The sequence below is a fragment of the Cetorhinus maximus genome, chromosome 12 (assembly GCF_964194155.1).
Source record: "Cetorhinus maximus chromosome 12, sCetMax3.hap1.1, whole genome shotgun sequence".
Taxonomy (NCBI): Eukaryota; Metazoa; Chordata; class Chondrichthyes; order Lamniformes; family Cetorhinidae; genus Cetorhinus; species Cetorhinus maximus.
The window spans coordinates 56,671,605-56,686,556 of record NC_135890.1 but is presented as its reverse complement, the minus strand read 5'-3'; the positions used below and the strand labels follow the sequence as shown (position 1 = coordinate 56,686,556).

The window sequence follows — 14,952 nt, the reverse complement described above, 5'->3', positions numbered from 1 at the left end:
TTTCAATAGATTCTTTGCTAGTCTGTTCTTTGTTTTGCCCCTTGCTTGTTAACATGCTGCTTTGCACAGTCCACTCATCCATTCTAGATGTACGCTCTGTAGGCTGACACTTCAGGCACTACAAGATGGCGTGTAACATGGCTGTGTTATCGGAGGCAATGTTTTTAAGATGAGAGGACATACAAGATCCCTTCGACCCCATTCAATAGAGAACATGGCATCCCGGCTAGCATTCTCCTTTAACCAAGATTACCTTTGATTGTTATGTTGCTGTTTGTGGGATCTTGGCAGGCTGCCAACTTGAAGCACTTCACACAACTTACTCTTGGTGACAAGTTGCGCTCCGTAAGCCCACGTCTTTCATTCTGTAATTGATGGAGGTAACGCGATGTCATGTATGACAACAGCATCGATTGATTGGTTGAGCGCCTCATGATGTCATTGGAAATTTCTACTTGTTACATTTCACCAGGGGGCGCTCATGTTTAACACAACAGGTCCAATCACCTTGGTAACACACTTGATCTTGTTTAACTTCTGTATTAGTGGGATATGAAGTTTTACATTAGCTTTTGTTAATTATTTGCATGTCCTGGCTGGTATTTGCAGTTGGCTAATGGGGGCGAGGACGTGCTGATATTTTACAACGATCGGGCATCCTTCCCCCTCTTCTTACAAATGATGGCATCAGAACAAGACCGTTGCGATGAAAATGGAGCCCTGAATTACCACATCACTCTGGTTGAGCTGCTGGCAGCCTGTACCGAGGGCAAGAATGTGTACACAGAAATCAAATGCAATTCCCTGCTACCCTTGGATGATATTGTGCGAGTGGTCACACACGAGGACTGCATACCTGAGGTAGGGTCAAGCTCAATCCTTTATTTTTCAGTTTTCAGCACAAAAAACGACAGCAGCTTTTCACCGACAACTGGTGCGTTGTGCAAGGTGACTGCCGAGATTTTAGTTAACCCTTTCAGGCCTTGACATTTGGGTATAAAGAGTTAATTTTTACAGAGGATTTACAAGAATGGCAGAACGATTAGAAAGCAGTTGGGGGAATGTGCAAAGCAAGTCCAACTTCTCAATTGTATGTTTTAATCACCCAATACTTCTACGTACCCATTTCTGGTCTCCATATTATAGAGAGAATAAAAAGGCACTGGTGAAGGTGCAAACAAGATTTACCAGAATGATACAAGAACTGAGAGATTACAGCTGTCTGGAAATAGGAAAACTGATACATATTAATAACCTAGACCTTGGTGCACAGGGCACAATTTCAAAGTTTGTGGATGATACGAAACTTGAAAGTATTGTGAACAGGAGAGTGTAGAACTTCAAAGGGATACAGACAAGCTTCTGGACTGGGTGGAGAGGTGGCAGATGAAGTTTAATGCAGAGAAATGTGAAATGATTCATTTTGGTAGGAAGAACATGGACAGACATTATAAAATAAAGGGTACAACATTAAAGGGAGTGCAGGAGCAGAGGGACCTGGGTGTAAATGTGCATAAATCATTGAAGGTGGCAGGACAGGTTGAGAGAGCAGTTAAGAGGCCATGCGGTATCCTAGGCTTTATTAATAGGTACAGAGTTCAAGAGCAACAAGGTTATGTCGAACTTGTATAAGACAGTAGTTCAGCCTCAGCTACAGTATTGTGTCCAGTTTTGGGCAGCGCACTTTAGGAAGGATATGAAGGTATTAGAGTGCAGAAGAGGTTCACAAGAATGATTCCAGGGATGAGGAACTTCAGTTATGAAGATAGATTGGAGAAGTTAGGACGTTTCTCTTAGTGAAAAGAAGGCTGAGAGGAGATTTGTATTTTGTATTTGTATTCAAAATCATGAGGGGTCTGGATGGATTAGTTAGGGAGAAATTGTTCCAACTCATGAAAGGAACGAGAGGGCTCAAATTTAAAGTGATTAGTAAAAGAAGCAAAAGTGATATAAGGAGAAAAGTTTTTACACAGCAAGTGGTTAAGACCTGGAATGCACTGCCTGAGAGTGTGGCGGAGACAGGTTTAATTGAAACATTCAAAAGGAAATTAGACTATTATCTGAAAAGGAAGAATGTGCAGGGAGATGGCGGGAGAATGTAGAACTCACTACCACAAGGAGTAACTGAGATGAATAATATATATGCATTTAAGGGGTAGCTAAATAAATATTTGAGGAAGAAAGGCACAGAAAGATATGCAGAGGAGAATGATGTGGAGGATAAACACTAGCACTGGCCTGATGGACCAAATGGCCTGCTCTGTGCTATAAATTCGGTGTAACTATTCCACACTTCAAAGTTTCTCAATAGCAGCTTTATCAAATTATTTTTAAATCCTTTACTAAACTCTGTCATGTGTGTTCATAAAATATGACGTCCAAAATTCTATTAATAATTGGAATCCTAAGTTATTCTCCATTCAATCACCAATATAATTGAATTAACTACTTTCTCTAGGTGCCTCTGTGCCCGGCCCCACCCCCCCAAACCTCATCACCCACCATTACCTGTAATCCTCCGAGCTGGCTGAAATTGGTGAACCCTGAGAGATGTGCCACGTTGGGCACCTGAATTCTGCAGATGGGGCCCAAGGGCAAATTTGGGATATTTTGAGTGTGTCACTAGAATGGTACTGAGGTGCTGAATAATTTTTAGGGACCAGATGCTAGGCAGTGATGCCCAGTCTATTATGATTTTCTATGAATTCCTAATTCCTTTTCCAAGCGTATATTAGATCATTTTCTCCTAATATTCTCTGCATACCAGAAAAATTGTGACCATCATCGTGCTCACCCATGGTGAGTCTCTTTGCCCTACAGGCGTTGACCTGCCTGGTTTCGATATACTGGCACTTTCTCCCTGAACTGCAGCAGGTGGAGGCCAGTTTGCAATCATCTCCAGGTCTTTTCTTGGTCTGCCCCCATAATTCCTCTTGCACCTTTTTGGTCCTCTTTCTACTCTACCATCCTTCTCAAAATCTATCTCCAGCTGTCCAAGCCACTCTGCTGTCTCTGTCAGCAAGAACATCATCTTCTGCTGATCTTCAGCCTCTGCTCTGAACCACTCTTCAGCTTCAGTGACTTAAACCTGCATCAAATTCCATTGTCCTGTCTCCTTGATCTCATTGAATGGTGGGCAGGCTTGAGGGGCTGTATGGCCAACTGTTGTTTCTGTGTTCCTCTAATTGCTGTACCCTCCTTGCTTCCCTAAACCATCTGGATCACACACAGCTTCCCATTCACGTTCACAGCTGCCTATTTGGCCACACTGGTGTATGGGCTTCATCATCACCAGTCTCGATCGTTAATCAGAAAATCTCAGATTACTTCATCTCTTTCGGCATTTCCATTCTAGAGGGTTACCTGGGAGTTGCCATTGACCAGAAACTGAACTGGTCTAGCCATATAAATACTGTGGCTACAAGAGCAGGTCAGAGGCTAGGAATCGTGTGACGAGTAACTCACCTCCTGACTCCCCAAAGGCCTGTCCACCATCTACAAGGCACAAGTCAGGAGTGTGATGGAATACTCCCCACTTGCCTGGATGAGTGCAGCTCCAACAACATTCAGGAAGCTTGACACCGTCCAGGACAAAGCAACCGCGCTTGATTGGCACCACATCCACAAATATTCACTCCGCCACTGACGCACAGGGGCAGCAGCGTGTACCATCTACAAGATGCACTGCAGGAATTCACCAAGGCTCTTTAAACAGCACCTTCCAAACTTTGTAAACTCTATCATCTAGAAGGACAAGGGCAGCAGATACATGGGAACACCACCACCTGGAAGTTCTCCTGCAAGCTACACACCCTCCTGACTTGGAAATATATCACCACTCCTTCACTGTCGCTGGGTCAAAATCCTGGAACTCCCTCCCTAACAGCACTGTGGGTGTACCTACACCACATGGACTGCAGCAGTTCAAGAAGGTGGCCCACTATCACCTTCTCAAGGGCAATTATGGATGGGCAATAAATGCTGGCCCAGCCAGTGACACCCACATCCATGAAAAAAAATCCCTTGCTTGCCTATGCAATCATGTCCACGTGGAGATACTGCCTGAGTATTTCCAGTATTTTCTGTTTCAATTTCAGATTTCCAGCATCTGTTGAGTCGCGTTCAGTGGTTTAATTGTTCTGTGCTCGATTATGAGTCTGGTAACTGATCTATGCGCACTGCTTGATTGGTTGTGCCTGCGTGTTGACTCAGAGCTAAAGTAAATAGGCAGCACAGAAGCTACTAGAAGCTGAGCTGTAAGCATGAGTGCAGACATTTTGTGATTACAGAGATATTTTAAAGCACTGGAAATAAACCTGTTGCACACTTTGAAGCTAATGTCATCTATGCATTCGTTCTGAGGTAAATCATATATATTAAATATACAAAAAAAACAGCGAATGCACAACAGTATTTTGCCTTGCTTTGCTAATGTTACTACCTCGCTTTGTAGTCTGACCAAGAAGTTTCCCCATCTGAGGGCCTGTTCTGTACTTAGTTATCTGATTGGATTGGAAGTGTAGGGGTGGGTGGGAGAGGAGCACAACAATAACATCACCATCCCCGGAATGGGAAAAGTTGAACCCATTTTTGATGAACCTCCGTTGACCCCTGCTGGACACCACACATGGGTGGATCTCAAGTTTTGGAGTTTTCTCAAACTGAACTGACCTTCATGGTCCTCGCAGCTGGAAGATGAAGGGCTACATGAGGCAGAGAAAGGGTCCAGGAGAATGTTAACTGTGGAGTAAAACCTCTCTTTGATATCAGCAATTTTTTCGTATGTTCTCAGAGTATTTTGAGCTGTTCTCTGGTGAAATGAGTGGAAAAAGGATGTTTTTTTTCCCTCGCAGGTGAAGAGAGCATACGTTAATTTTGTGAACCATTGTTACGTGGACACAGAAGTTGAGATGAAGGAGATATACACAAGTAACCACATCTGGAAGCTCTTTGAGAACTTTATTGTCGACATGGTCAGGGTGAGTCTCGCAAAGGAATCTCCACCAAGTGTATCTGTTCCAATATGAGATCAAAGATAAACTGAATTGCCCCATTTTGCAAGTAATTTTGGCCATTTTTAGATGGTGTTAAAAAGCCTGAAATAATAACCCCAAAAACTCAGCAGGTCTGGCAGCATCTGTGGAAAGAGAAACAGAGTTCGCGTTTTGAGTCCATATGGCATCTTTGGAAGAAGAGGAGTAATATTCGTTCGTTCTGAAGAAGAGTCATACGGACTTGAAACGTTAACTCTTGTTTCTCTCTCCACAGATGCTGCCAGACCTGCTGAGTTTTTCCAGCATTTTCTGATTATATTTCAGATTTCCAGCATGTGCAGTATTTTACTTTTATTTTAATGTTTAAAAAAACCCGGTTCATTTGTGAGAATCTTTGGCAGTGCGAGAGTAAATCAACACAGCCTCAGTAAAGTGTTGTAAGATAATACTGCCAAATAAATATCAATTGAATTTGTAACCCATTGAAAACAGATGCTGAATATTATTTGTAACATCTAAATTGTGCAGTTTTCAATTAATTGATATCCACAAATAAATATTTGCATCTTGTTATATTTAAAGTAAGAGAGATCTTTTAACCAGATATTGGAATTCTACGGTGTCAGAAAAAAAGGATGTTTAAGTTTTCTTCCATAAAAACGTTTTCCTTTTTCTTTAGAAATGGCTGCTGGAAAAGCAGGGGACAGACTAGCCGTTAGGCAGGAGAGTAAAACTGACGGTGAAGAACAGGCCTCCTGTTTTACACCCAATCTGATGTTTTTTTTCCTACCAACTCCAATGTAATACGCTCTTGTCTTGCCTTGAAGTCAGATGGTTGTGGGGTTCAAGCTTCACTCCAGAGACCTGAGCGTATTGCCCAGCCTGACTCTACAGTGCAGTACTGAGGGAGTGCTACACTGTTGGAGGGGTTGTCTTTTGGATGGATGTTTAAACTGACTTCAGGTGGCCGTAAGACTCAACAGCACTATATTTTTAAGAAGGATTTGACCCTCCAGTGTCCTGGCCAGTATTTATCCTCCAACCAACATTCTTAATATTCAGATTATCCCAATAATTATCACCTTGCTGTTTGTGGGAGCTTGCTGTGTGCAAACTGGTTGTCTGGTTTCCTACATTATAATGGTGACCACACTTCAAAATTACTTAATGGGCTGTAAGGTGCCCTGGAACATCCTGAGGCTGTGGAAGGTACGATATAAATGCAAGACTTTTGTTTTTAAAATGGAATAGAAAATCGACTGAGGGGTCAGATAACTGGTCAGTTTGCCCTCCCCAGCCCACCCACCTCCATTTTGCTTTACCTCATACATTGCCGTTTGTTTGCTCCATAACAACTGCTGTCTGTTTCAAGGGATTAAAGTTGTTTTCTTCTGTGGAAGTGCCTTAGTGTGACAAATTTTACCAATTCACTTGAGCAAAGATGGAAGGCCACTCTTGTTTGATTTGCTCTATCATTCCTTTAGCTCACCTGTTACTTGTCTGTCTAATTCAATTCCCTCTTTGACTGAGCCATTTGAGTTTAATTCGTCATTAACTGGATATTTTGATGAAGGTTTGCAACTCCACAACTGACAGGAAGCATGCTGACACTGCCTTGGAGAGATATGTGACTGACACAGTAATGAATATCATCAGTGGGTTCTTCAGCTCCCCATTCTCTGATAATAGCACAAGTCTACAAGTAAGTCACCTTTTGACAATGTCTGTGTTTCAGTTGTTGGATTATATATTCTTCAGTGTATTCTGAGGACCATCTAATATTCACTGAGCATCTTGCATTTCTGAAGTCATTTTCCTCGATTCTTATATTTAGGGCACAGCTCATGGTCACAAGGCGGAATGGATTGTCATTTCTAAATAAACACTCAGAAGTTTGACATTGGCATTGTTTGCACGCGTGTGTTGGCTTTTTTTTTCATTCTTGTCATGTGGTCGTCAATAGCAAGGCTAATATTTATTGGCCATTTCTAAACGGAGGGGCTTACTCGGTCACTTCAAGTGGCAATCAAGAGTCAACCATATTGGTGTGGGAAAGGAGTTACGTTTAGGCCAGACCGAGTAATGATGGCAGATTTCCTCCCTTAATGGACCTTTGTGACACGATTTGGGTTTTTCCTACAATCTGGCCACTTCATGATCAATTTTACCTTTTAGAAGGATTTTTTTATTTCTAGCTTTTTAACTAAATACAAATTCACAAGCTGGCAAGGTGGGATTTGAACTCTCATTCTCTGGATATTCTCTGGGTACCGAGAATAGTTACAGCACGAAAAGAGACTGTTCAGCCCTTCGTAAGAGAAAAGCACCAAGTCCCACTCCTCCACCTTTTCCCCAAAACATTCATTTTTTTCTCTTCCTATTGTTACCTGATTCTCTTTTGAAAGCCACAATTGAATCTGCTTCCACCGGACTGTCAGCCAGGGAATTCCAGATCCAAATCACTCAATGGATAGAAAGGTTTTCCCTCATGTCGCTGTTGCTTTGCTTGCTAATCACCTTATATCGGTGTCCTCTGGTTCTCGATCCTTCCACCAATGGGAACAGTTTCTCCCTATTTACCTTGTCTGGACCCCTCAGGATTTTGACACTTCTATTAAATTTTCTCTTAATCTACTCTTCTCCAATGAGAATAGTCCCAGCTTCTCCAATCTATCTGCATAACTGAAGTTCCTAACCTCTGGAACTTTTCGATCTTTTTTTGCACCTTCTCTATTACCTTCACGTCCTTTCTAAAGTCTGGTGCCCAGAATTGGACACACTACTCCAGTTGAGGCCAAACCAGTGTTTTGTACAAGTTTGTCCTAACTTCCTTCCTCCTGTACTCTCTGCCTCTATGAATAAAGCCCAGGATACTGCATGCTTTATTAACCATGCTCTCAACCTATACTGCCCCCTTCAATGATTTGTACACACACACAGCCATATCACTCTGCTCCTGCACATCCGTTAGAATTGTACCCTTTGTTTTATATTTTCTCTCCGCACTTTCCATACCAAGCTGAATCCACTTCCCACTTCTCTGCATTAAATTTTATCTGCCACCTGTCCGCCCATTCCACCAGCCTGTCTCTGTCCTTTTGAAGTTCTACATTATCCTCCTCACAGTTCACAACACTTCCAAGTTTTGTGTCATTTGCAAATTTTGAAATTGTGCCCTGTACACCAAGATCTAAGTCATTAATATGTATCAGGAAAAGCAGGGGTCCCAACACTGACCCGTGGGGAACCCCACTGTATACATTCCTCCATCCCAAAAAACAACCGTTCACCACTACTCTGCCGCCTGTCACTCAGCCAGTTTTGTATCCACATTGTTACTGTCCCTTTTATTCCATTCTCTACCGTTGCTCATAAGTCTGTTGTGTGGCACTTTATCAAATCCTTCTAGAAGTCCATATAAACCATGTCAACAGCATTACCCTTATCGACCCTCTTTGTTACCTCATCAAAAATCTTAAGCAAACTAGTTAAACATGATTTGCCCTTAACAAATCTGTACTGGCTTTCCTTAGTTAATTCATATTTGTCCAAGTGACTTGTTAATTTTGTCCCTGATTATTGTTTCTAAAAGCTTTCCCACCACCAAAGTTAAACTGATTGGTCTGTAGTTGCTGGGTTTATCTTTACACACTTTTTGAACAAAGGGGTAACAGTTCATATTCTCCAGTCAACTGGCACCATCCCTGTATTTCTCTATCCTTCGCATTTCATCCGGTCCTGGTGACTTAACAATTTTAAGTACAGACAACCTATTTAATACCTCCTTTTTATAAATGTTTAGTCCATCCAGAATCTCAACCACCTCTTTTTGCATTGATTTGGGCAGCATCATTTTCCTCGGTAAAGACCGATGCACAGTATTCATTTAGCACCTCAATCATGCCCTCTGTCTCCATGTGTAAATCCCCTTTGGGCCCCTAATCGGCCCCATTCCCCCTTTTACCCTTCTTTTAATATAATCATTATACTACCATTCCCCTTACATGCGAGTGTTTACTTGTTCCTTGGTGTGAGGAATAAGTAAATTGCTAAAGCCTTTCAGGCAATCCATTCACACCAGCATTGAGACAGCTCAGGCTGAAACATGAGTGTTGGCTCAATGGCCAAATGGCCCCCATTCACTCCATCAATCCCAAGATTCTGAGCTACAAGATACATTCTTCAAGGGCACACCTTGATTAATTAGTTGTGACCAAGCCCGACCTAATAATTTAGCTGTTTCATTTGCATACGGCAAATTTTTTTACCCTCGTGTATGAAATGGGGTGGGTGATTATGCCCAGAAACTGCCTGGCCACCCACAGAATTGATTAAAGCAGGAATTTTAACCTAGTGGTAGAAAGCAAAACACCATTAGTATTCCTGAGGCAATGAATGCAAAGGCTGTGGAAAAGATGTTGCCGTTTGAAAATTTATGCCCATTTATCCTCTCAGTTTACAAAATACTTGGATGGCATCGGGCATCCTGCTGTTTATGTTAAGTGTACGTCATCACGGCCTCCTGATCTGTGTTTGAGTGGGCGAGTTAGATCCTGTTTGATCAAAGCTTGGCATGTCTTGTAGATGAGCACAGAATCTAAATGGTGTCTTTAGAACTATTAAAAGGAACATCCAAAGATCTGGGCCACAGTTGCAACTTTGAAATCAGGAACCTAATTTAACTCCTGTTCAAAATTACACTTGATGTCAGTTCCAGCTCACTGCCTTAAGTTGCAGGCTGTGCTAGACCTACTTATCAGAGGAATGTACCCGGTATTATTCAGGGAACGACATGGTGGTTTATAATGGTCTTTCACATTTCTTCATGTCTGCAGACACACCAGCCAATATTTATTCAACTGCTGCAGTCTGCCTTTAGAATTTACAACTGTACCTGGCCAACTCCATCGCAGAAGTCCTCAGTGGAGTCTTGTATTAAGACCTTGGCTGAAGTTGGTAAGTTTGCATCTCGAGAAAAGTTGGCTGTTTGTTTTCGCAATCTATCTGATTTGACAGGGAGTTCCTTTCAGGCACAGGTTTTGAGGTGGATCCACTTGGAGAGGTGGGGGGGGTGGTGGGTGTCTGTGGAGGGTGAATACACTTGACTATTATCTCAAGGAGCTGATCTAAAATCCAGCCAGCTGGCATAAGGGATGAACGTCTCCTGTGTCTGATGAAGAACCCAAGGGGATTTCAGCTCAATCCTTGATGGGCGTGAAGCCAGGGCGCACAATCCCTCAAACTTGCTCTAAGTTAGAACTTCTGCTCAGAGAGTACATGGAATGGTTGACTCCAGAAATTTTGAGAAGCCACACTGGTGTCTTGCAGGGCAAAGGGGGCTGTTGGATGGACAGGTTGAAGCATATTGTCAAAGCAGAGTGGGAGGTGCCTTGTTGTACATCCAGCCAGAGCAGGAGTGCACCGTGTTCCTGAAAAAGAGAATTTTCCATTTTCCATCGTTCAAATTCCTCACATTGGCTTCAATATGGATTTGCTTCTGTAAAACATTGTTAAACTTTAAGAAGCAAGAATTTGCATTTCTACAGCATCTTTCACAACCTCAGAATGATCAAAAGCATTTCACAGCCAATAAAAGTGTTTTGCCTTGCAGTCACTGTTGTAATGTGGGCAACGTGGCAGTTAATTTTTTCACAGCAAGATCCCACAAACATCTGTGAAGTAAATGATCACACAATCCGTTGCTGATTGAACAGAAAATATCTGTCAGGACTCCGGGGAATCTCCCTTTCTCTCCTCGGGATCTTCTGTGTCCACCTTCTAGTCCAAAAGATACCACTTCTGACAGTGTAGCACTCCCTCAGGAACGCGCTGGAGAATCAACCAAGATTATATGGTCAAGTCTCTAGAGTGGGGATCAAACCCATTCCGTTGTGAGAGCTCTATCACTGAATCATGGTGGAAACCATAAAATGAAAGTAATCTTTTGATATTGAATTGCAGCTAAAAGCCGAACAATAGCAATCCCTGTAGATTTGGACAGCCAAGTGAATACTCTGTTTATGAAGACCCACTCCAACATGGTACAGAGGGCAGTAATAGGCTGGCGAATGTCTGCCCGAGGTGCACCACGTTATAAAGACCTAGCCGGTGGACTAACCTTGGACTACAAGAACATTATAGAGAAGCTGCAGGTAAAATCCATCTGTTTGACCAGACGATAGAAAGTTAGGTTGGAGGTTTAGAAATTAAACCGTACATTCAAATGAGAATTGGAATTGTTTTTCAAAAGTCATTCTCGGATGTGGGTGCTGCTGGCTAGGGCAGTATGCCCATCCCTAATTGCCCTTTGAGAAGGTGGTGTTGAGCTGCTTCTTGAACTGCTGCAGTCCATATGGTGTAGGTACACCCACAGTGCTGTTAGGAAGGGAGTTCCAGGATTTTGACCCAGCGACAGTGAAGGAACGGCGACATATCTCCAAGTCAGGATGATGAGTGACTTGGAGGGGAACTTCCTGGTGGTGGTGTTCCCACGTGTCTGTTGCCCTTGTCCTTCTAGGTGAAGGAATGTTAGGGTTTGGAAGGTGCTGTCAGAAAAGCCTCAGTGAGTTGCTGCAGTGCATCCTGTAGATAGTTCTTGAAGGTATATTCAAAACATTTGCAGGGCTGTAGGGCAAGAGCGGGAAAGTGAGACTAATTGGAAAGCTCTTTCAAAGATCATGCAGATCTTTGCAGAATGGGCTGAATAACATCCACCTGTGCTGTAAGTGTCTATGATTTATATTTTGTGCATAACATGAATGCATGCCATTGAATTTCAGTTAAAGATCAGGACTATGACTCCCCCAGTGCCTCAGTTCATGCAGCTCGTGATTGCAAGTGTACAGAACACACCTTCGATGCCTAGTCTATGTTAATAAGAGGGCTTTTGATTTAGCGAAAGGGCAGATCAGTCCTGTCTTGCTCCTCGCCACGATCCATTAACCACTGCCTGAGAAAGGCCTGTTGTAAGGATGGATTCACTGTGACTGCGACGCCACTTGTCAAATAGCCTGCTCATATTTGTGATGCAAGTGCCCAGATGAACAATCTCATAGACTTCATGGGATTAGGATCTGGGTTATATCCATAAAATGGTATCCCAGCATGAGCCAGTATTGTCAGGGCAGCAGAAGCACTGAGCTAATACAATCAATTGAAGAGTTATAGGAAAATGTTATAAATGTGGAGTGCAGGATGTCCTGAGAGCTTTAAGTGCTAGTGTTTTGATTTATATACACAGATAGGGATGTTTCTTGATATTTCTAGGACAGCTGCAAGTATTTTGAATAATATAAACCAGAAGACACTTCATAGCATAACACATGAAATAGGAGCAGGAGTAGGCCTTATGGCCCCTGGAGTCTGCCCCATCATTCAACACGATTACGGCTGATCTTCTGCCTCAGCTCCGCTTTCCCGCTCGCTCCTCATGTCCCATGATTCTCTGAGAGATTAAAGAGGATTAGCCAAGCGTGTGGGAAACAGGAGTCAGGACCGTTTCTGAATGTCAAACCTGCCCCAGGAGAAAACAGTCACTAATTGGGATTTTCACAGAGACCTTAATTGCCCTGGAGAGGGGTTGTCTGTCCAGTTAAGCAGGGTTATCTTATGAGAAAAGGTAGGACAGGCTGGGCCTGTATCCATTGGAGTTTTGAAAATTGAGAGGTGATCTTATTGAAACATGTAAGATGCTGAGGGGACTTGACAGGATGGATGCTGAGAGGACTGGAGGCCACAGTTTGAAAATAAGGGGTTTACCATTTAAGATGAAGATGAAAATAATATTTTTCTCTGATGGTCATTAGTCTGTGGAATTCCCTTCCCCAGAGAGCAGTGGAGGCAGGGTCACTGAATATTCTTAAGGCAGAGGTAGGTAGATTCTTGATTGACAAGGGAGCTAAAGGTTGTGGGGTAGATAGGAAAGTAGAATTGAGGCCAAGATCAAATGGCAGAGCAGGCTTGAGAGGCCAAATGATATACTCCTGCTCCTAATTCAGATGTTTGATCGTGGGCAGGCTCCTGCAGCTGGAGGGCCAATAAAGTAGAGGGTACTTCAACATGACAGACTCTCTCTAAAATGTTTTTAAATCTTGAATTAAAAAATAGATTCAGCATCCATGCCATCACTGCTGTGTGGTGAGGTAGTGATGGTTCAGGGTTGGGGGGGTGGTGGTAAGCCCCTCTACAGGTCGACCTGTGGTTGTTCCTGCACCCGGGTAGGCAGGGAGGGCCTCTAGGTCTGTCGGGAGTGTTCTTCACCCCCCACCCCCCGACTACCACAAGATGCCCACCCCCAGGAACCCAAACTGGTCGCCAGCGGCTGCAGGAATCTGGAGACTGGCTGGAAAATTTGGCCCCCTTTAATTGCCTCCAATGAGGCTCCTGGTGAGCTGTGTGCAGGTGGGTAGCCCTGCTGGCACCCAATGCTGCTTCCGCATAAATGGCCCGATGACGGGATGAGGCCAGGGAACTGGTATGCTGGTCGGCAGGGCTATTTTTAGCTCCTGCCCGCCACTGACCCTGGCCCCAGCAGTGCCAAAATCCCAACACTTGGTTTGATGTACACCTTGCCCGGTAGAGAAAAGCATTGCCAATTCCAGAAGGTGAACCCCTTATTCACATGGCAATGGAGCCATTGCTGTTTATCAGTAATTTTTCATACTGGATATTACGGTCCTCCATGATATGATTGATAAAGAAGACCAGGTAGATTTAATATTCATATTTAACGTTAGCTGCATTCTATCCTGGGTATGTTAAAGCGCGAGTGTTTCACCATTCCCTGAAGTAGTTGATCAGCAGTTGGCGTTTGAATGTATTAAGGTTGCCCAGCCGCCTAACGTTTTGCTGTAAATTTTCAGGATATAGTGTCCACCCTCGAGCAACAATTCCAACCCATGGTGCACGCTGAGTTTTCTTTGCTGGTAGACGTCCTCCATAGTCCAGAACTGCTTTTCCCGGATGGAAGCGATGCTCAACTCCGCTGTGAAAGCGGGGCTTTCATGAGCAAGTAAGTGATGGTGTATATGCATGGGGAGGAGGTGGGGTGGGGATGGTGAAATATGCACTGAGTGAACATCCATGGAATTGACTGTTGGAAGTGAATTATAATTGTTCCTTTGAAGGAGACCTGAACTTGGTGCTCCATCATCTGTTCTGTTTTTATACTATGCCCTCGCTGACACACACTACATCCAGAGCTCTGCTGCCTACATTTTAAGTCCTACCAAGTCTTGTTCACATATTTCCCCTATGCCCACTGATCTACAATGGGTCCCAGTTCACCAATAGATGTTCAATCATACCATGGTTTAGAATGTTTTAAATAGAATAGATTTTAAAATTGCTATCCTCATGTTCAGATCCCTCCATGAACTCAATCTCTAACTTCCTGCCATCTTATAATACTTCTGCACTTCTCCAATTATAGCCACCTGCACACTCCCCCATTTGCTATGTTCTCTCCATTGGTGGCCATGCCTTTAGTCACTTTGGCCCTAAGCTCTGGAATTCCCTTCCTAAACCCCTCTATTTCTTTCTCTGCCTTTTAAAATGCTACTTAAAACCTATTACCCTCCTGTGAATTAACATGTGATGTTTTACTATATTAAAGATGCTATATAAATGTCAGTTGTTGTTATTTCCTCCTGGCTCTGTTTCAAAATGTTTGCATTCTGCAGAGGCCGGCAATCATGCTGTTGCTTAACTGTTGTTAAAATATCCATGACCACAGGGAAGAGAAAGAGGCTCAGTGCTGGTCCTTGATATAATCCAACTTTGGCTTTGCACATTCATTCTCTCCCACTCTTACTCTTGTCTGGCACTCCTTGTACTTGTCCATCAAACAAATGCTATTGTTCTTCTTGAAGTCAGCTCCACTAGCATTCAGGCAAAACTCCTGCAAAACCCGCTTTGATGGACTGGACGGTGTGTCCTGATGACTGAAAAGCATCTCCCA

At 43.2% G+C, this 14,952-nt stretch overlaps 1 protein-coding gene across 1 annotated transcript in view; it reads left to right on the top strand.

The window, feature by feature from the left end:
- Nucleotides 1-14,952, top strand: part of itpr2 (inositol 1,4,5-trisphosphate receptor, type 2) — a 244,007-nt gene that overhangs the window by 83,650 nt on the left and 145,405 nt on the right. The window contains exons 27-32 of the mRNA XM_078554637.1: nucleotides 610-861; nucleotides 4,854-4,979; nucleotides 6,568-6,696; nucleotides 9,830-9,950; nucleotides 10,956-11,146; nucleotides 13,856-14,004. Of these exons, the coding sequence (XP_078410763.1) occupies nucleotides 610-861; nucleotides 4,854-4,979; nucleotides 6,568-6,696; nucleotides 9,830-9,950; nucleotides 10,956-11,146; nucleotides 13,856-14,004 (968 nt within the window). The remainder of the gene's footprint in view (nucleotides 1-609; nucleotides 862-4,853; nucleotides 4,980-6,567; nucleotides 6,697-9,829; nucleotides 9,951-10,955; nucleotides 11,147-13,855; nucleotides 14,005-14,952) is intronic.